We start from the raw sequence: 21,899 nt of genomic DNA, 5'->3' as shown, positions 1-21,899 counted from the left end.
TTATACATGGTAGCACAGTAGGTAACCAAACAAAATCAGGTGTTTTACGTATTGATTTGCACAATTGTTAAAAACAACTACACAGCAGAGATGTGCTCCATTCAGTCTCATTCACATTCGGTTATGCTCAGTAGTTAAACATAGGGAGAATTTAAGCTTGTCGGAAATGTCTCCCTGTATATACGTACGTAATGTTTTTATGGCACATCAATGCATACAATCACCATAAATCGACATTGCTAAAAGGAATACATGCATTCAGTGGCCCACCAGGCTTTTTTGGAAACTATTTGAAGCCTACATAAACCAGGTGACTGCCCTGGACCAGGTTAGCTGTGCAGCAAACATTGCCCTGGCGATTTACGGCAATTTACAGTAACTGAGTTTCGTAGTATAGAAAACCCAGGGTTAGCTCTGTAATCTCATTTCATAGTACACCCCCAGCTCCATACTCAACAGCTAAAGCTATATTTTGAAACAGAGGGTTGTTTATCATTTCAAACTGGTCATAGCTGGATTTTCCAACAGGGTTGTCTGCATTCTGAGAAAGAGACAGAAATTGCACCCCTAAATCCATGTTTAAAACTTTTTATCTGAGTTGTATAATTGTTTCAATGAGTTAGTCAGTGTCATCATAATAAAATCCTTTTATCATTGTTTGAAATCAAGACAGACATATTGCCATTATGACAAAACCTGGAAGAATGTTGGTTACAGTAACTTCAAATCAGTCTCTCGTTCTATAGTACAACATTTCACATTGTATTGTGAAAAAAGACCACTTTCAAGAGGACTACACTCTTACTTGTTGAGAATCAATTTTATTGACACTATGACACAGTGCAATACAGTAAAAAGAAAACACAACAATGCAGGGGAAACAGGTAGAAATAACCAATACATCACAGTACAGATCATGTATTCTTTATGAACTTCGAACATGCATTTATTGTGAACCGAAATAGCATGAAGAATTAGAATACTGCACAATTGTCCACCTGTTTTCCCCTTCAGAATGTGTGTATGATTGATGACATTGTAGATCATTCCACATTCGGTTGACTAGCCTCTTCCATTGTAAGACTATTGCCTCTTCCTCTGTTTTGTGGTCTTCTCCTAACCATACCACCACGCATCCTTACTCCTCTTCCTCTTGGATGAGCAGGCACTCACCTCTGTTTGCCTAAGAAGGTTCCACCATGTTCAGAAAGTGTAGTACTGTAATTGTGTTGCCTCTGTGCCCTACAATAATTTGTAAAATTTCCCTTTCTAAGTAAAATCTAAGATTCACCTGACGAGCAATGTGTGAAAGAGAGAGTTACTGTAACAAATGTTTTGCCAGGGTGCACTGTCATAATGTCAATATGTCTAACCATTTTGTCTTGATTTCAAACAATGATAAAGAGACTTTTCATTTTGATGCCATTCATTGAAAAAATTATTTGATTTTGAAAAAGTTAAAGAGTTTCAGTGAGCTTTGTGCTTTTAAAGGCGAACCATAATGCTGTGCTGTATGCATAAAATGTTCTTGCAAATGCACCTACAGTTATGAGAACATAAAAAATGGGCCAAAACGATTGAGAAAAACTATTAAAAAGCCCCTGTTTTATAATCTCCCTGAAAAAGATTGGAAATGCAGTTATAAGTAAGTTATTTTCTGGACTTAAAGTGCCAACAAGGTTTTGAAGAATTGAAAACAAATAAGTTGTTAGAAATAACTGTATTCTTCATGAATAGATAGATAGCTATATTATTCTACTATTATTTTCAATGCTGCTTTATTATGCAGGGGAGAATAACAGGCATCAAATGCTTGAGTCGACTTGAACCTGTGACAGTACAGATAGCAAAAGTATCTGACATGAACCTCAGCATTCTGAGCCACCAAACTGCCCTTTAACAAACTGCCTACTCACAATCGTCTTATCCTAAATTCACAAATAGTATTTTAGTAGGATATAAGACTCCTCACAGTCCATTTTAATTTTCATCTTCTTTCGGGTAGGAATGTAGGAATGTTCTGCCTTGTCTTGGGAGAAATTTTGCACGGCATCATTAACGACATTGTTCAAGCTATTTTCATAAGAACTGCAGTGGTGCTGATTTGCGACCTAGTCATTATGGTTTTGGGTAACAATAGTGACGACATTGTTAGTTTCGTCGTTGTTTGGGAGACGCACCCTTGGACATAGCTACATAATCACAGCTTCTTTCAAATATAAAGTACTGGAGCAAAGAGGAAAAAATATTTTCTCAAGTATCATATTATATTATATTTGTTTGTACATTATCTCAATTGTGTTTGATTTCATTAAAAAGTGCTACAGTAAAAAATAAAAAGGATTACCACTGAGCAGGAGAGCAAACTATAAAAAAAGAATATGTTATGATATACAGTATCAAGGATATTTTATCTGCATTGCAAGTTAAAATGACTTAGCTTAAATATTTGTTGATGAGTACACGACTACATTCATGCCAGGGTTACCAGAACGGAAGTTTACTTCTGAAACATATTTCTTAGTTTTAAAAGTCTTTCTCTCACCTCAGAAGTTAGTTGTTGCTCAATAGAAATCTTCATTGCACGTTCTATAATTCAGTGATAAAAGTTTTTTTCACAAATTCATACAAATATTATGTGCTGGTGGTTTGATTAAGGTTCTCCCAGGACATCCCTCAGACTGGTGTCTTGTACAGCATCACTATAGGGATGGTTCTGTTATATACAGTTTACAGAGTCCCACAAAGCTCAGCTGTGCCTCTCCCATGATGCACCTGCAGTATCCATGGATTTGCTTTGGCCCAACAAACCACTGATGAATATAACCTGATGGATTTTACAAAAAACTTATTTTTGATCATAACAATGCATTTTCTATTTTTCTATAATTATTATTTATTTTTCCGACATATTTGCCAAACCGGAAATATGACGACCTGAAGTGGAATAAAAGTGAGCTAAGAAAAAAACAAACTGTGTGTATTTCTTCATGCAACTTCTGAATTGTATATTTTTGTTCTTATATTGGAACATGAATATGGTGGTGGTGCTGTGTTATAGCTTTGGTATGTATGGCTGTCTCTGGTGCTGGCTCTCTTGTCTTTGATAATGTAACTACCAACAGCAGAAGCAGAATGAACTCTGAACTCTATATGTAGAGTTCTGGAACAAATTCTTATGAACAGGTAAATGGTAAAATGGTAGGCATTTATATAGCGCCTTTATCCAAAGCGCTGTACAATTGATGCTTCTCATTCACCCACACACTCACACACCAATGGCAATTGGCTGCCATGCAAGTTACCGACCAGCTCGTCAGGAGCATTTGGGGGTCAGACATGAATAATGAAAAATAATAAATATACAAGAATACCAATATAAACTAACTGACAGAACTCAGGAACATAACAACAAAAGGCTACATTTCAACGTAAATGATTCAAGATATATTGTTTTTTAATGCAAATAATAGATAACGTTACTTGTCAATTAATTCAACAATGTGTTTCATGAATTAAGCCAAATGGCAGCTCATATAGGTGCACCCATGGCTAATTCTGCTTCTGCCTTGAATGATCCATTGTGGGAAGGCAGAACACAGGCGGGGCTGGAGTTTAGTAGGGTGGCTTCTGGCATGAAGGCTGCCCTTCTCCTATTCATTCTGCAGTGCAGGCAGTGTAAGTGCCGACCCGAAGGCAGCATTTCAAAGGCCGCAATGAGAATGTGTGTGGGGTCTGTAAGGATCTGTAAATAGGCTGCACTCCTGGTTCGACACCCCTGGTGTAGAGGATAAGGAGCAGTGGTGAGAGGCTAGTGGAGGTTTGCAGTGAACATGTACCTATTATATTAGATATACTATAGATAATAGATCTAATCATTTCCACCACACCCTTTCATTAGCATCACAGCCAAATCAGTGGTGGGAATGACAAAAGTTAAATCATTGGCTTATAATGATGTTTGTTGTTTTATTTATTATGTACTCATTTGCTTTCATTTTTAATGTATCTATAAAATGTGTCATACTCTTTGCATTTTAGTTCCATGATTTTATAGATGTCAAGACATTTAAGTTAATGTCAAAGCAGGAGCTTTCCATTTTCATTCTGTGGACAGTTTTGCTCTTGAGGAATGGGCTTGAAATATTTTGCCAAAAATGATCATTTTGAAAGCTTTTCTAAACCAACTGTAAAAGAAAGCATAAACAATAGGATTACTTGTTGAATTTAAATAGCCAATCCAGACAAGTGTATCAAACAAAACAGGTGGAATAGAATAATTGATCAGTGGGTCGATTATGTTACACACAAAAAACGGTAACCAGCATGTCAGGAATACCCCCATAACAATGGCCAGGGTCTTTGTCGCCTTTCGCTCCATTTTGCTTGAAGATGTGCTGTTTCCAGGTTGTACGTGCTGACATGCAGTGCTGTGAATTGATCGGGCTTGCTTCAGTGCAATGTGTAAGATTTTCTGATATATGGTAACCATAATGAACCCTGGTATGTAAAAAGATAGGACTGAACCTATAATAGCAGATGTCTTGCTATGGAAAATAAAACAGCCTCCAAAACAATGAAAGTTATTGTCGTAAAAATCTTCAATACCCAAAATGTTCAGTTTCATAAATATCATTCCAAACCCAATGATGAAAAATAGGTTCCAACTGATCAGGATCATGATCAATGCAGTACAAGTGGTGATCTTGGTCCGGTAATGTAGTGGCTGACAAACTGCATAATAGCGATCAATGGAAATGAAAGTAAGATTTAAAATGGAAACCTTGGATAGCATTACATCTGTGCTTGAATGGATTTTACACAGCGTGTCTCCCAAGTACCAGCATGTCTCAATCGTGCGCACCATGCTAGGGGGCATGATGACTATTGCCAGAAGAAAGTCCGTCACTGCCAGAGAGAGGATGAGGTAGTTGGTTGGAGTCTGTAGCTGTTTGAAATGAGTAATGGAAATGACGACAAGGAGGTTTCCACACATGGTTAGAACAATGATGGTCATGAAGAAAATATACAGTGGAATCCGTATCACTGTTGGGTAGGTGATCTTTGGGCAAGATCTATTCACAGACTCATAACAGAAGTTTGAATGTTCAATCATCCCAGATTGACTGAAATTCATTATTTCAGTGGCAAGTGACAAGATATAAATCCTTATAGTGGTTACACCTGTTGGAAGAAAAAAAAGGAGCAAAATAAATTCATAAAACCATGCAGACATGGACATGTCAGAATGGGGAAGAAATGTGATCTAAGTGACTTTGATTGTGGAATAATCTCAGAAACTGCTGATCTCCTTGGATTTCAGGCACAACAATCTCTAGAGTTTGCAGAGAATGGTGCAAAAAACACAAAAACATCCTGTGAGGAGTAGTTCTGCGGGTAAAAATGCCTTGTTAATGAGCGAGGTCAAAGGTGAATGAGCAGACTGATCGAAGCTGACAGGAAGGTGACAGTAACGTGACAGAACCACACATTAAAACAGTGATATGCAGAAGAGCATCTCTGAACACACAACGGATAAAACCTCTAAGTGGATAGGCTACAGCAGCAGAAGACCAAAAAGTCAAAAAATAAGTAATAAATACCTTATAAAGGTCAGGTCTTTTGACTTTGAAAATTAAAATGCAAAGAAGGTATTCTACTTTCTATTTGAATTTTACTGTTTTTCCATAACCAAGTTAAAATGACACCATAATAAGTCTTGCTCCACCAAAATGGGGAGACTATGTATAAAATATGTATCACTGTAATTTCATTTAATACAGTGGGTTAATTTCTTTTGGGGGTTTTCTTCTGCAGGTTGAATTTTGTCCAAAATACTTGAGTGGTTCCGACAGTAGGAGCAGCATTTTGGCTCGTTTGTAGCAAGATTTCCCAAAATCCATAGTGGTTTAGGGTTTGCTTTTCACACAACCACCACTAGGTGGCAAATGTGAGCACTCTACTCCACAGCTGTTTTGAGCCCACCCTTGCCAGCCTGATGGACTTAATTTGCCTAGGCCTGAAATACCTTGTTTTCAGTGAAATTATTATGAATTTATACATGGTAGCACAGTAGGTAACCAACAGTATGACAAAAAAAATCATGTGTTTTACGTATTGATTTGCAAAATTGTTAAAAACAACTACACAGCAGAGATGCGCTCCATTCAGTCTCATTCACATTCGGTTATGCTCAGTAGTTAAACACAGGGAGAATTTAAGCATGTAGCAAATGTCTCCCTGTATATACGTACGTAATGTTTATATGGCACATCAATGCATACAATCACCATAAATCGACATTGCTAATAGGAATACATGCATTCAGTGGCCCACCAGGCTTTTTTGGAAACTATTTGAAGCCTACATAAACCAGGTGACTGCCCTGGACCAGGTTAGCTGTGCAGCAAACATTGCCCTGGTGATTTACGGCAATTTAAAGTAACTGAGCTTCGTAGTATAGAAAACCCAGGGTTAGCTCTGTAATCTCATTTCATAGTACACCCCCAGCTCCATACTCAACAGCTAAAGCTATATTTTGAAACAGAGGGTAGTTCATCATTTCAAACTGGTCATAGCTGGATTTTCCAACAGGGTTGTCTGCATTCTGAGAAAGATACAGAAATTGCACCCATAAATCCATGTTTAAAACTTTTTATCTGAGTTGTATAATTGTTTCAATGAGTTAGTCAGTGTCATCATAATAAAATCCTTTTATCATTGTTTGAAATCAAGACAGACATATTGCCATTATGACAAAACCTGGAAGAATGTTGGTTACAGTAACTTCAAATCAGTCTCTCTTTCTATAGTACAATATAGTACAAAATAACCAATACATCACAGTACAGTTCATGTATTCTCTATGAACTTCGAACATGCATTTATTGTGAACCGAAATAGCATGAAGAATTACAATACTGCACAATTGTCCACCTGTTTTCCCCTTCAGAATGTTTGTATGATTGATGACATTGTAGATCATTCCACATTCGGTTGACTAGCCTCTTCCATTGTAAGACTATTGCCTCTTCCTCTGTTTTGTGGTCTTCTCCTAACCATACCACCACGCATCCTTACTCCTCTTCCTCTTGGATGAGCAGGCACTCACCTCTGTTTGCCTAAGAAGGTTCCACCATGTTCAGAAAGTGTAGTACTGTAATTGTGTTGCCTCTGTTCCCTACAATAATTTGTAAAATTTCCCTTTCTAAGTAAAATCTAAGATTCACCTGACGAGCAATGTGTGAAAGAGACTGAAGTTACTGTAACAAATGTTTTGCCAGGGTGCACTGTCATAATGTCAATATGTCTAACCATTTTGTCTTGATTTCAAACAATGATAAAGAGACTTTTCATTTTGATGCCATTCATTGAAACAATTATTTGATTTTGAAAAAGTTAAAGATTTTCAGTGTGCTATGTGCTTGTAAAGGCAAACCATAATGCTGTGCTGTATGCATAAAATGTTTTGGCAAATGCACCTACAGTTAAGAGAACATAAAAAATGGGCCAAACCGATTGAGAAAAACTGTATTAAAAAGCCCCTGTTTTATAATCTCCCTGAAACAGATTGGAAATGCAGTTATAAGTAAGTTATTTTCTGGACTTAAAGTGCCAACAAGGTTTTGAAGAATTGAAAACAAATAAGTTGTTAGAAATAACTGTATCCTTCATGAATAGATAGATAGCTATATTATTCTACTATTATTTTCAATGCAGCTTTATTATGCGGTGGAGAATAACGGGCATCAAATGCTTGAGTCGACTTGAACCTGTGACAGTACAGGTAGCAGAAGTATCTGACATGAACCTCAGCATTCTGAGCCACCAAACTGCCCTTTAACAAACTGCCTACTCACAATCATCTTATCCTAAATTTACAAATAGTATTTTAGTAGGATATAAGACTCTTCACAGTCCATTTTAATTTTCATCTTCTTTCGGGTAGGAATGTAGGAATGTTCTGCCTTGTCTTGGGAGAAATTTTAACACTCTGCACGGCATCATTAACGACATTGTTCAAGCTATTTTCATAAGAACTGCAGTGGTACATTGTTAGTTTGGCCGTTGTTTGGGAGACACACCCTTGGACATAGCTACATATTCAGAGCTTCATTTCAAATATAAAGTACTGGAGCAAAGAGCAAAAAATATTTTCTCAAGTATCATATTATATTTTTTTGTATATTATCTCAATTGTGTTTGATTTCATTAAAAAGTGCTACAGTAAAAAATAAAAAGGATTACCACTGAGCAGGCAAGCAAACTATAAAAAAAGAATATGTTATGATATATAGTATCAAGGATATTATATCTGCATTGCAAGTTAAAATGACTTAGCTTAAATATGTGTTGATGAGTACATGACTACATTCATTCCAGGGTTACCAGAACAGAAGTTTACTTCTGAAACATATTTCTTAGTTTTAAAAGTCTTTCTCTCACCTCAGAAGTTAGTTGTTGTTAAATAAAAATCTTCATTGCACGTTCTATAATTCAGTGGTAAAAGTTTTTTTCACAAATTCGTACAAATATTATGTGCTGGTGGTTTGATTAAGGTTCTCCCAGGACATCCCTCTGACAGGTGTCTTGTACAGCATCACTATAGAGATAGTTCTGTTATATACAGTTTACAGAGTCCCACAAAGCTCAGCTGTGCCTCTCCCATGATGCACCTGCAGTATCCATGGATTTGCTTTGGCCCAACAAACCACTGATGAATATAACCTGATGGATTTTACAAATAACTTATTTTTGATTATTACAATGCATTTTCTATTTTTCTATCATTATTTTTTTATTTTTCCGACATATTTGCCAAACCGGAAATATGACGACCTGAAGTGGAATAAAAGTGAGCTAAGAAAAAAACAAACTGTGTGTATTTCTTCATGCAACTTCTGAATTGTATATTTTTGTTCTTATATTGGAACATGAATATGGTGGTGGTGCTGTGTTATAGCTTTGGTATGTATGGCTGTCTCTGGTGCTGGCTCTCTTGTCTTTGATAATGTAACTACCGACAGCAGAAGCAGAATGAACTCTGAACTCTATGTAGAGTTCTTGAACAAATTCTTATGAACAGGTAAATGGTAAAATGGTAGGCATTTATATAGCGCCTTTATCCAAAGCTCTGTACAATTGATGCTTCTCATTCACCCACACACTCACACACTCACACACCAATGCAATTTATCGACTAGCTCGTCAGGAGCATTTGGGGGTTAGGTGTCTTGCTCAGGGACACTTCGACACAGCCCGGGCAGGGAATCGAACCGGCAACCCTCCGACTGCCAGACGACTGCTCTTACTGCCTGAGCCATGTCGCCCAGGTGAAATGAGGATTAACATGTACCAACATGATGGAAAGAGGTGGCGGTTGGGGTGGGGTGGGAGTGGGGTAGGATATTTTTCACAACAAAAAACTGTAGAGGGGAGTTGCAGAAGACTGCCAGAGCACTGGTCTGTTGGCTACTGCCTAATGCGGGTTTTCTCCGCCGAGTTTTCGTTAGGGGGGTTACTGCCGTAGCCATAGCGCATGTGAGTGCACCCATTAGGCATTGGGGCAGCAGATTGAGGTGGGCTTGTGCTGCCTACTTCTGGGGTCCTCTGCAGCTCCCTGCTGTTTGGCCAAAGGCTTCAAGCACATGGTCACCGCGGGCTGCCACAAGGAGGCACAGCAGAAGTCTGGGTGGTGGAGAGGCTACATACTGACATGGAAAGACTTACACACTCTGCTTTTCCACAACTCAGTTGAGCTGGTCAGCAGCAGCATCGGGAAGCGAGAAGCAAGCAAGCAGACAGGTATACCACTACGCAAGCATGCAACTATGCTACTCAGGCGGGCTCCACTAGGCACATCACACCACACTGTGGACCTAGTCCACCAGCCCACATAATTACTGTGTAGGCTACATGACTGACATGATCCCTACAACACTGAAAGTTTCTGCACACACAAGGACATTAGTGTTTCTTTCCCTCAGATTTCCCCACTTGTTCTGAATACACCTAATGTTACTTGTCAGTTTCCCTCAGCGAAAAAGCGAAGAAGCTTGGTTAACTAGCTAGTTACATTCTCTAAAAGTACATAAAACCTAGATGTTACCTTGTGTGACAAGCCAATTTGGTGGCTCAACATTTTGCTGTGGCATTGCACATTAAGCTATTTTTCTACATTTTGCAGTGGCCTGTATGATTTGTCATTACACAGTAGGTCTACATTAAGGCAATGAAAGCCACATAATGTGCAACATTTTATATTCGTACACTTTTGAGAATACATTCAACATGTATGAGAGTGCATAACAACAAATCAAGGCGGGGGTGACATCGTTTTGTTATTTAAATATCTTGGTATGTATTGGTGTTCATGATCACAACTATCTGAACAGGTGCTCCTGGACCTGTAGAATTTTTCATATATATAAAAAAAAGTCCACCCGCCATATTTCAAATGTATTCCTACATAAGTTTCACCAAATGCAGTACCATGTAATTCCAATGGAGGGAAGAAGGGTGAAACCACACCAGAGAAGGGACTTGTGCCCCCTCCAGCCAATGCCTCGATTCCTTGATGGCCAATTTGACTGCTAGCAGTTCCCTATTGCCAATGTTCGAGGCATCCACTTCCACAATAAACTGGAGGGTGGGATCCTGGTGAATGAGGAAAAGGGGCTGTCGTGAATGGCTTGCCTGCAAGATGCGATTACCTGGTCCACTAACGAGGACCAGGTGAAAATAATAAAGCCCCCTGGTGGTCACGACCGATACTACCTCCCACCCTGACAGCATTGGGTAAGTCCAGCTTGGTGAATATACTGGCCTCCTGCAATTGTTCAAAAGCTGAGGCCATGAGAAGGAGAGGATAACAGTTCTTGACGGTGATGTAATACCACGCCCGCTAGTGGCCAACTCACTCAATGGCCAAAGATTGGCTAACATCACCCACACTAGCATCCCCCTGAAACTGCTCATCTCCGGTCCGCTGGGTCCATCTTGGTTAGAACGTACTGTTAGGTACCATTCAGAAGACCCAAGCACAGACCAGGGGATATTCAGAAAACATTGTTTATTCAGTCCAGGTGAAAATCCAGATAGTCAGAAAGACACAGACATCACAGGCGAAGACGAATGCAATGAAATATGAAAAATAAACTGAGGATCAGACATGAATAATGAAAAATAATAAATATAAAGGAATAACAATATAAACTAACTGACAGAACTCAGGAACATAACAACAAAAGGCTACATTTAACATAAATGATTCGAGATATATTGTTTTTTAACGCAAACAATAGATAATGTTACTTGTCAATTAATTCAACAATGTGTTTCATGAATTAAGCCAAATGGCAGCTCATATAGGTGCACCCATGGCTAATTCTGCTTCTGCCTTGAATGATCCATTGTGGGAAGGCAGAACACAGGCAGGGCTGGAGTTTAGTAGGGTGGCTTCTGGCATGAAGGCTGCCCTTCTCCTATTCATTCTGCAGTGCAGGCAGTGTAAGTGCCGACCCGAAGGCAGCATTTCAAAGGCCGCAATGAGAATGTGTGTGGGGTCTGTAAAGATCTGTAAATAGGCTGTACTCCTGGTTCGACACCCCTGGTGTAGAGGATAAGGAGCAGTGATGAGAGGCTAGTGGAGGTTTGCAGTGAACATGTACCTATTATATTAGATATATCATAGATAATAGATCTAATCATTTCCACCGCACCCTGTCATTAGCATCACAGCCAAATCAGTGGTGGGAATGACAAAAGTTAAATCATTGGCTTATAATGATGTTTGTTGTTTTATTTGTTATGTACTCATTTGCTTTCATTTTTAATGTATCTATAAAATATGTCATACTCTTTGCATTTTAGTTTAATGAATTTTATAGATGTCAAGACATTTAAGTTAATGTCAAAGCCGGAGCTTTCCATTTTCATTCTGTGGACAGTTTTGCTCTTGAGGAATGGGCTTGAAATATTTTGCCAAAAATGATCATTTTGAAAGCTTTTCTAAACCAACTGTAAAAGAAAGCATAAACAATAGGATTACTTGTTGAATTTAAATAGCCAATCCAGACAAGTGTATCAAACAAAACAGGTGGAATAGAATAATTGATCAGTGGGTCAATTATGTTACACACAAAAAACGGTAACCAGCATGCCAGGAAAACCCCCATAACAATGGCCAGGGTCTTTGTCGCCTTTCGCTCCATTTTGCTTGAAGATGTGCTGTTTCCAGGTTGTACGTGCTGACATGCAGTGCTGTGAATTGAGCGGGCTTGCTTCAGTGCAATGTGTAAGATTTTCTGATACATGGTAACCATAATGAACCCTGGTATGTAAAAAGATAGGATTGAACCTATAATAGCAGATGTCTTGCTATGGAAAATAAAACAGCCTCCAAAACAATGAAAGTTATTGTAGTAAAAATCTTCAATACCCAAAATGTTCAGTTTCATAAATATCACTCCAAACCCAATGATGAACAACAGGTTCCAACTGATCAGGATCATGATCAATGCAGTACAAGTGGTGATCTTGGTCCGGTAATGTAGTGGCTGACAAACTGCGTAATAGCGATCAATGGAAATGAAAGTAAGATTTAAAATGGAAACCTTGGATAGCATTACATCTGTGCTTGAATGGATTTTACAGAGCGTGTCTCCCAAGTACCAGCATGTCTCAATCGTGCGCACCATGCTAGGGGGCATGATGACTATTGCCAGAAGAAAGTCCGTCACTGCCAGAGAGAGGATGAGGTAGTTGGTTGGAGTCTGTAGCTGTTTGAAATGAGTAATGGAAATGATGACAAGGAGGTTTCCACACATGGTTAGAACAATGATGGTCATGAAGAAAATATACAGTGGAATCCGTATCACTGTTGGGTAGATGATCTTTGGGCAAGATCTATTCACAGACTCATAACAGAAGTATGAATGTTCAATCATCCCAGATTGACTGAAATTCATTATTTCAGTGGCAAGTGACAAGATATAAATCCTTATTGTGGTTACACCTGTTGGAAGAAAAAAAAGGAGCAAAATAAAAAATACACCTTTGAGCATCAGGTATATACACTCAGTGAGGAAATAAATGCATAAAACCATGCAGACATGGTCAAGAGTTTCATCTGTTGTTTACACCAAATGTCAGAATGGGGAAGGAATGTGATCTAAGTGACTTTGATTGTGGAATAATCTCAGAAACTGCTGATCTCCTTGGATTTCAGGTACAACAATCTCTAGAGTTTGCAGAGAATGGTGCAAAAAACACAAAAACATCCTGTGAGGAGTAGTTCTGCAGGTAAAAATGCCTTGTTAATGAGCGAGGTCAGAGGTGAATGAGCAGACTGATCGAAGCTGACAGGAAGGTGACAGTAACGCAAAGAACCACACTTTAAAACAGTGATATGCAGAAGAGCATCTCTGAACACACAACGGATAAAACCTCTAAGTGGATAGGCTACAGCAGCAGAAGACCAAAAAGTAATAAATACCCTATAAAGGTCAGGTCTTTTGACTTTGAAAATTAAAATGCAAAGGAGGTATTCTACTTTCTATTTGAATTTTACTGTTTTTCCGTAACCAAGTTAAAATGACACCATAATTAGTCTTGCTCCACCAAAATGGGGAGACTATGTATAAAATATGTATCACTGTAATTTATATGTATCACTTAATACAGTGGGTTAATTTCTTTTGGGGGTTTTCTTTTGCAATTTGAATTTTGTCCATTGGGAAAAAATACTTGAGTGGTTCCGACAGTAGGAGCAGCATTTTGGCTTGTTTGTAGCAATATTTCCCAAAATTTATAGTGGTTTAGGGTTTGCTTTTCACACAACCACCACTAGGTGGCAAATGTGAGCACTCTACTCCACAGCTGTTTTGAGCCCACCCTTGCCGGCCTGATGGACTTAATTTGCCTAGGCCTGAAATACCTTGTTTTCAGTGAAATTATTATGAATTTATACATGGTAGCACAGTAGGTAACCAACAGTATGACAAAAAAAATCAGGTGTTTTACGTATTGATTTGCAAAATTGTTAAAAACAACTACACAGCAGAGATGCGCTCCATTCAGTCTCATTCACATTCGGTTATGCTCAGTAGATAAACATAGGGAGAATTTAAGCTTGTAGCAAATGTTTCCCTGTATATACGTACGTAATGTTTATATGGCACATCAATGCATACAATCACCATAAATCGACATTGCTAATAGAAATACATGCATTCAGTGGCCCACCAGGCTTTTTTGGAAACTATTTGAAGCCTACATAAACCAGGTGACTGCCCTGGACCAGGTTACCTGTGCAGCAAACATTGCCCTGGCGATTTACGACAATTTAAAGTAATTTAAAGTGAGCTTCGTAGTATAGAAAACCGAGGATTAGCTCTGTAATCTCATTTCATAGTACACCCCCAGCTCCATACTCAACAGCTAAAGCTATATTTTGAAACAGAGGGTAGTTTATCATTTCAAACTGGTCATAGCTGGATTTTCCAACAGGGTTGTCTTCATTCTGAGAAAGAGACAGAAATTGCACCCCTAAATCCATGTTTAAAACTTTTTATCTGAGTTGTATAATTGTTTCAATGAGTTAGTCAGTGTCATCATAATAAAATCCTTTTATCATTGTTTGAAATCAAGACAGACATATTGCCATTATGACAAAACCTGGAAGAATGTTGGTTACAGTAACTTCAAATCAGTCTCTCTTTCTATATTACAATATAGTACAAAATAACCAATACATCACAGTACAGTTCATGTATTCTCTATGAACTTCGAACATGCATTTATTGTGAACCGAAATAGCATGAAGAATTACAATACTGCACAATTGTCCACCTGTTTTCCCCTTCAGAATGTTTGTATGATTGATGACATTGTAGATCATTCCACATTCGGTTGACTAGCCTCTTCCATTGTAAGACTATTGCCTCTTCCTCTGTTTTGTGGTCTTCTCCTAACCATACCACCACGCATCCTTACTCCTCTTCCTCTTGGATGAGCAGGCACTCGCCTCTGTTTGCTTAAGAATGTTCCACCATGTTCAGAATGTGTAGTACTGCAATTGTGTTGCCTCTGTTCCCTACAATAATTTGTAAAATTTCCCTTTCTAAGTAAAATCTAAGATTCACCTGACGAGCAATGTGTGAAAGAGACTGATTTGAAGTTACTGTAAAAAATGTTTCGCCAGGGTGCACTGTCATAATGTCAATATGCCTAACCATTTTGTCTTGATTTCAAACAATCATAAAGAGACTTTTCATTTTGATGCCATTCATTGGAACAATTATTTGATTTTGAAAAAGTTAAAGATTTTCAGTGAGCTATGTGCTTTTAAAGGCAAACCATAATGCTGTGCTGTATGCATACAATGTTTTGGCAAATGCACCTACAGTTATGAGAACATAAAAAATGGGCCAAAGCGATTGAGAAAAACTGTATTAAAAAGCCCCTGTTTTATAATCTCCCTGAAACAGATTGGAAATGCAGTTATAAGTAAGTTATTTTCTGGACTTGAAGTGCCAACAAGGTTTTGAAGAATTCAAAACAAATAAGTTGTTAGAACTAACTGTATCCTTCATGAATAGATAGATAACTATATTATTCTACTATTATTTTCAATGCTGCTTTATTATGCGGTGGAGAATAACGGGCATCAAATGCTTGAGTCGACTTGAACCTGTGACAGTACAGGTAGCAAAAGTATCTGACATGAACCTCAGCATTCTGAGCCACCAAACTGCCCTTTAACAAACTGCCTACTCACAATCGTCTTATCCTAAATTCACAAATAGTATTTTAGTAGGATATAAGACTCTTCACAGTCCATTTTATTTTTCATCTTCTTTCGGGTAGGAATGTAGGAATGTTCTGCCTTGTCTTGGGAGAAATTTTAACACGCTGAACGGCATCATTAATGACATTGTTCAAGCTATTTTCATAAGAACTGCAGTGGTACATTGTTAGTTTTGTCGTTGTTTGGGAGACACACCTTTGGACATAGCTACATACTCACAGCTTCATTTCAAATATAAAGTACTGGAGCAAAGAGCAAAAAATATTTTCTCAAGTATCATATTATATTATAATTTTTTGTATATTATCTCAATTGTGTTTGATTTCATTAAAAAGTGCTACAGTAAAAAATAAAAAAGATTACCACTGAGCAGGCAAGCAAACTATAAAAAAAGAATATGTTATGATATACAGTATCAAGGATATTATATCTGCATTGCAAGTTAAAATGACTTAGCTTAAATATTTGTTGATGAGTACACGACTACATTCATGCCAGGGTTACCAGAACGGAAGTTTACTTCTGAAACATATTTCTTAGTTTTAAAAGTCTTTCTCTCACCTCAGAAGTTAGTTGTTGTTCAATAAAAATCTTCATTGCACGTTCTATAATTCAGTGATAAAAGTTTTTTTCACAAATTCATACAAATATTATGTGCTGGTGGTTTGATTAAGGTTCTCCCAGAACATCCCTCCGACAGGTGTCTTGTACAGCATCACTATAGGGATGGTTCTGTTATATACAGTTTACAGAGTCCCACAAAGCTCAGCTGTGCCTCTCCCATGATGCACCTGCAGTATCCATGGATTTGCTTTGGCCAAACAAACCACTGATGAATATAACCTGATGGATTTTACAAAAAACGTGTTTTTGATTATTACAATGCATTTTCTATTTTTCTATCATTATTTTTTATTTTTCCGACATATTTGCCAAACCGGAAATATGACGACCTGAAGTGGAATAAAAGTGAGCTCAGAAAAAAACAAACTGTGTGTATTTCTTAATGCAACTTCTGCATTCTATATTTTTGTTCTTATATTGGAACATGAATATGGTGGTGGTGCTGTGTTATAGCTTTGGTATGTATGGCTGTCTCTGGTGCTGGCTCTCTTGTCTTTGATAATGTAACTACCGACAGCAGAAGCAGAATGAACTCTGAACTCTATGTAGAGCTCTTGAACAAATTTTTATGAACAGGTAAATGGTAAAATGGTAGGCATTTATATAGCGCCTTTATCCAAAGCGCTGTACAACTGATGCTTCTCATTCACCCACACACTCACACACCAATGGCGATTGGCTGCCATGCAAGGTACCGACCAGCTCGTCAGGAGCATTTGGGGGTTAGGTGTCATGCTCAGGGACACTTCGACACAGCCCGGGCGCGGAATCGAACCGGCAACCCTCCGACTGCCAGACGACTGCTCTTACTGCCTGAGCCATGTCGCCCAGGTGAAATGAGGATTAACATGTACCAACATGATGGAAAGAGGTGGCGGTTGTGGTGGGGTGGGAGTGGGGTAGGATATTTTTCACAACAAAAAACTGTAGAGGGGAGTTGCAGAAGACTGCCAGAGCACTGGTCTGTTGGCTACTGCCTAATGCGGGTTTTCTCTGCCGAGTTTTCGTTAGGGGGGTTACTGCCGTAGCCATAGCGCATGTGAGTGCACCCATTAGGCGTTGGGGCAGCAGATTGAGGTGGGCTTGTGCTGCCTACTTCTGGGGTCCTCTGCAGCTCCCTGCTGTTTGGCCTAAGGCTGCAAAGCACATGGGCACCACGGGCTGCCACAAGGAGGCACAGCAGAAGTCTGGGTGGTGGAGAGGCTACGTACTGACATGGAAAGACTTACACACTCTGCTTTTCCACAACTCAGTTGAGCTGGTCAGCAGCAGCATCTGGAAGCGAGAAGCAAGCAAGCACACAGGCAAACCACTACGCAAGCATGCAACTATGCTACTCAGGCGGGCTCGACTAGGCACATCACACCACACTGTGGACCTAGTCCACCAGCCCACATAATTACTGTGTAGGCTACATGACTGACATGATCCCTACATTACTGAAAATTTCTGCACACACAAGGACATTAGTGTTTCTTTCCTTCAGATTTCCCCGCCTGTTCTGAATACACCTAATGTTACTTGTCAGTTTCCGAAAAAGCGAAGAAGCTTAACTAGCTAGTTACATTCTTTAAAAGTACATAAAACCTAGATGTTACCTTGTGTGAAAAGCCAAGTCATTTTTGAGACGTTGTGCATTTAACAGGGTTTGAATATGTTGTGCATCAAATAGTTAAAATATTTACTTTTAATTAAATTTTTACCATATCAAGTAAATCAAACATTTTCAGACGACATGGGTACATCCCCTGTCAGACACTGCAGGTGCATTATTTCACACTCCTAAATGCATGTTGTACCTAGGGATGTGACATCATCTAATTTCCAAATTATTATTATTAATTATTATTATGTAAATATTTACATTGGGTGGCACGGATGGTGCAGTGGTTAGCACTGTCGCCTCACAGCAAGAAGGTCCTGGGTTCGAATCCCGGTCGGCCGGGGCCTCTCTATGCACAGTTTGCATGTTCTCCCCGTGTTTGCGCGGGTTTCCTCCGGGTACTCCGGTTTCCTCCCACAGTCCAAAGACATGCAGGTTAGGCTGATTGGAGAGTCTAAATTGCCCATAGGTATGAGTGTGTGAGTGAATGGTGTGTATGCCCTGCGATGGACAGCCGACCTGTCCAGGGTGTATTCCTGCCTTTCACCCAATGTAAGCTGGGATAGGCTCCTGATAGACCCTGTTCAGGAATATTTACATTTGCATTGACATTGTGCAGTGTAACCTCACAGTTGCAGAAATCCCTGTAGTTTACGTCCACTGGTCAATCGTTTTTTTAAATGCATCGGTTAAAATGATAATTCTTCATGTTTTCATCCCTATGGCTTCCGTCTGATAGACTTGATTGGCATGCAATCTGTAAATATGCTGCTGTGAACAACTTTGTGCACTCAAAATTCTGTGGTCATGCATTATTTGGCTGATAGAATATAACTCTGGGTCTATTTTACCATAGGCGACTGGTCTAATGATTTTACTTTTCTGCCAATACAGGTCTCTGTACAATTAGATTTTTTTTTAACATAATGGTAAACTTCCAATTCATTTTATATGGTGTGGAACAATCGTGGTGGTGAGATTAACGTGTCCATTTTTAGTTGAAAGTGAGGAATTTTTGCTTTCAATATCTGATGGATAAATAGCTTAATGATAATGTATTGCTTTATTTTTATGTAGATACCCGTAGGTAGATAAGCAAAGTTCAGTTTGCCATTAGTTTGAATAGCCAATGTCAACGAACTATAGTACTCTAGCATTCAATTCCATGCGGTGCTTGCATTCTTAACCCTCTGAAATGGCCGCCGATTGCTTGTGGACAGCGTATTGTAATATTTAGTGAAACATTTGTCCAATAATATATTGCTTTGTTTATTTGTAGATACAGCATAGTGGACAGCTACATTCAGTTTGCGGGTAGTTTGAATTAGCGTGTCAACGAATAAACACAGATCTTCTGTAAACCTTAAGAAACGACATAATGTTACAATAAGCCATAAATCAACCAACAGCTACAGAAATTATTTGATAACTCTAATACTGTAGCATTCATTTCCCTGTGGTGTTTGCATTTTAAACCCCCTGAAATGGTCAGATTGCTTGCTCAAACTACTGAAGCTTGGTCGATTGCCAGTTTAGAATAATTTAGAACCGCAATAATATGCCAAGTGATGAACATGCATTTATTTTAAACAGAGCTTACCATTTGACCTTCAGAAAAAAAATACCGGTTATCAATTTTTTGTAACCGGTTACAAATCAGTTTTACAAAGCATTGTGCAAATGGACCGTAATGAATGTATTCGCATAAAAGATGGTGTCATTATGATTATTGTATTTATTTTTTATGATCTTCTCAACCTGTTGCTGTCAGAGGATAGCTGCAAGGAAAGGGAGTTTAGGATAGAGAAGTACAGGAGGGGGACAGGTGGGGGAACACTTCTTTTCAGCATAAAATGTGTTGTATAGTTTAGTAAGCAAAATGCAGTATTTCACACTTCATTATATCCATGATATCATTTAGTTTCCATGTGCACTTTTGGAGTCTCCAAATGTCCTCTTTGGAAAAAGCATAGATATAGATTAGAAAAACAATGCAGAATGCTCATTTGTGGTGATGTCCTCAAATTCTAAAGGGGATTTGTGTATTGTGACGTGGCTCCATTATGTTTCAAATCGCACCAGCCACGGCTACAATCATTTGTATCCATCCATCCATCCATCCATTATCTGAACCCGCTTATCCTGATCAGGGTCGCAGGGGGGCTGGAGCCTATCCCAGCATACATTGGGCGAAAGGCAGGAATACACCCTGGACAGGTCGCCAGTCCATCGCAGGGCACACACACCATTCACTCACACACTCATACCTACGGGCAATTTAGACTCTCCAATCAGCCTAACGTGCATGTCTTTGGACTGTGGGAGGAAACCGGAGTACCCGGAGGAAACCCACGCAGACACGGGGAGAACATGCAAACTCCGCACAGAGAGGCCCCGGCCGACGGGGATTCGAACCCAGGACCTCCTTGCTGTGAGGCGGCAGTGCTACCCACTGCACCATCCGTGCCACCCATTTGTATCCAGTCAAAAACAATATCTTTTCTTTGAGAAAATGTAGACGGACTAAACTGTAGCTTTATGATTTTTATATTTGAAATGACTTTTTGTCAGTCTTGATGAGATCAAAACAAGAAATCTTTCAAAATACAGAAATTTTACTCTGTGGACAAATTTGCACTTGAGGAATCAGCTTGAAATACTTTACCAAAAATAATAATTTTGAATGCTTTCCTAAACCAACTATAGTAGAAACCATAAATAACAGGATTACATGTTGAATTTAAATAGGTAATACAGAAAAGTATTTCAAGTAACACAACTGGAATGGAATAATTAATGAATGGATTAATTAGGTTACACATAAAAAAGGGTGCATAGAATGACAAGAATATCCCCATTACAATTGCCAGGGTCTTTGTAGCCTTTCGCTCCTTGTTGCTTGATGGTGTGCTGTTTTCAGAGTGCACATTGTTACAGGCAATGTGAATAGACTGGGCTTGCTTCTGTGCAACATGGAAAATCTTCTGATATATGACCATCATAATGAACCCAGGGATGTAAAAAGAGAGAATGGAAGATATTGAACTTGATGCCTGAGACTGGAATAGAATACAGCCTCCTACACAAGCAACATTTTCATAATAAAAATCTTCAATGCCCAAAATGTTGAGTTCAAGAAATATCATCCCAAACCCAACACAGACAGAAACACTCCAGCAGACTAAGATCATGATCACTGCGGCACAAGTGGTGATCTTGGTTTGGTAGTGGAGGGGTTGACAAACTGCATAATATCGATCAATGGAAATGAAAGAAAGATTTAAAATTGATGCAGTGCACAGCATGAGATCAGTACTTATGTGGATTTTACAGAACACATCTCCAAAATACCAGCATGATTCAATAATATGTACCATATAAGGAGGCATGATGAAGCCTCCCATAAGGAAGTCAGTCACTGCCAGAGAGAGGATGAGGTAGTTGGTTGGAGTGTGCAGCTGTCTGAAGTGAGCAATGGATATGATGACAAGGAGGTTTCCACACAAAGTTATAACAATAACGACCATATAGAAAATATGCAGCAGAACCCGTATCACTGTTGGATAGATGATCTTCGGGCAAGACTTATTCAGAGACTCATAACAGAAGTATAAATCTTCGCTCATTGCAGTTTGACTGAAATTCATTGTTTTATCATTTCAAATATGATGGTTTGCTAAAGAAAAATGTAGCTACCTTTGAGCAGGCCACGATTCACATCATATGCATGATATCGACCAATGCTACAGCAAAATCAAATGTCAGTGGCATCGCAGGTTTCTCCTCATGAATGTATTGATTATGATTATTTCCGCCTCACACCTCACCATTCAATTATAATAATAATGGCGTGTCCATTAGGAC

General features: G+C 38.8%; 3 protein-coding genes across 3 annotated transcripts; all 3 read right to left on the bottom strand.

Annotated features, from left to right (window-relative positions):
• Positions 1-4,102: 4,102 nt before the first annotated feature.
• LOC133129334 (trace amine-associated receptor 1-like) lies at positions 4,103-5,137 on the bottom strand. Its single transcript, XM_061243340.1, has one exon. It carries the CDS (start codon positions 5,135-5,137, stop codon positions 4,103-4,105), a length of 1,035 nt encoding a protein of 344 aa, XP_061099324.1.
• Positions 5,138-11,933: 6,796 nt separating this feature from the next.
• On the bottom strand, positions 11,934-12,968 carry LOC133128709 (trace amine-associated receptor 1-like). Its single transcript, XM_061242428.1, has one exon. The coding sequence runs from the start codon at positions 12,966-12,968 to the stop codon at positions 11,934-11,936; it is 1,035 nt and encodes a 344-aa protein (XP_061098412.1).
• Positions 12,969-20,650: 7,682 nt separating this feature from the next.
• Positions 20,651-21,661, bottom strand: LOC133128261 (trace amine-associated receptor 1-like). Its single transcript, XM_061241643.1, has 2 exons — positions 21,367-21,661; positions 20,651-21,294 (listed from the first exon to the last, which is right to left on the bottom strand). The coding sequence occupies exons 1-2, from the start codon at positions 21,659-21,661 to the stop codon at positions 20,651-20,653; spliced, it is 939 nt and encodes a 312-aa protein (XP_061097627.1).
• Between the last annotated feature and the right edge of the window lie 238 nt (positions 21,662-21,899).

Source organism: Conger conger, chromosome 5 (assembly GCF_963514075.1).
Source record: "Conger conger chromosome 5, fConCon1.1, whole genome shotgun sequence".
NCBI classification, from domain to species: Eukaryota; Metazoa; Chordata; class Actinopteri; order Anguilliformes; family Congridae; genus Conger; species Conger conger.
This window is presented reverse-complemented; position numbering and strand designations above follow the sequence as displayed.

Excerpts from the sequence above, each read along its gene's own strand:
- LOC133129334 (XM_061243340.1), bottom strand. The coding sequence starts at position 5,137 with ATGAATTTCAGTCAATCTGGGATGATTGAACATTCAAACTTCTGTTAT.
- LOC133128709 (XM_061242428.1), bottom strand. The coding sequence starts at position 12,968 with ATGAATTTCAGTCAATCTGGGATGATTGAACATTCATACTTCTGTTAT.
- LOC133128261 (XM_061241643.1), bottom strand. The coding sequence starts at position 21,661 with ATGAGCGAAGATTTATACTTCTGTTATGAGTCTCTGAATAAGTCTTGC. Across the intron at positions 21,295-21,366 it reads GTATTTTGGAGATGTGTTCT|ATCGATATTATGCAGTTTGT; the intron begins GTAAAATCCACA and ends TCATTTCCATTG.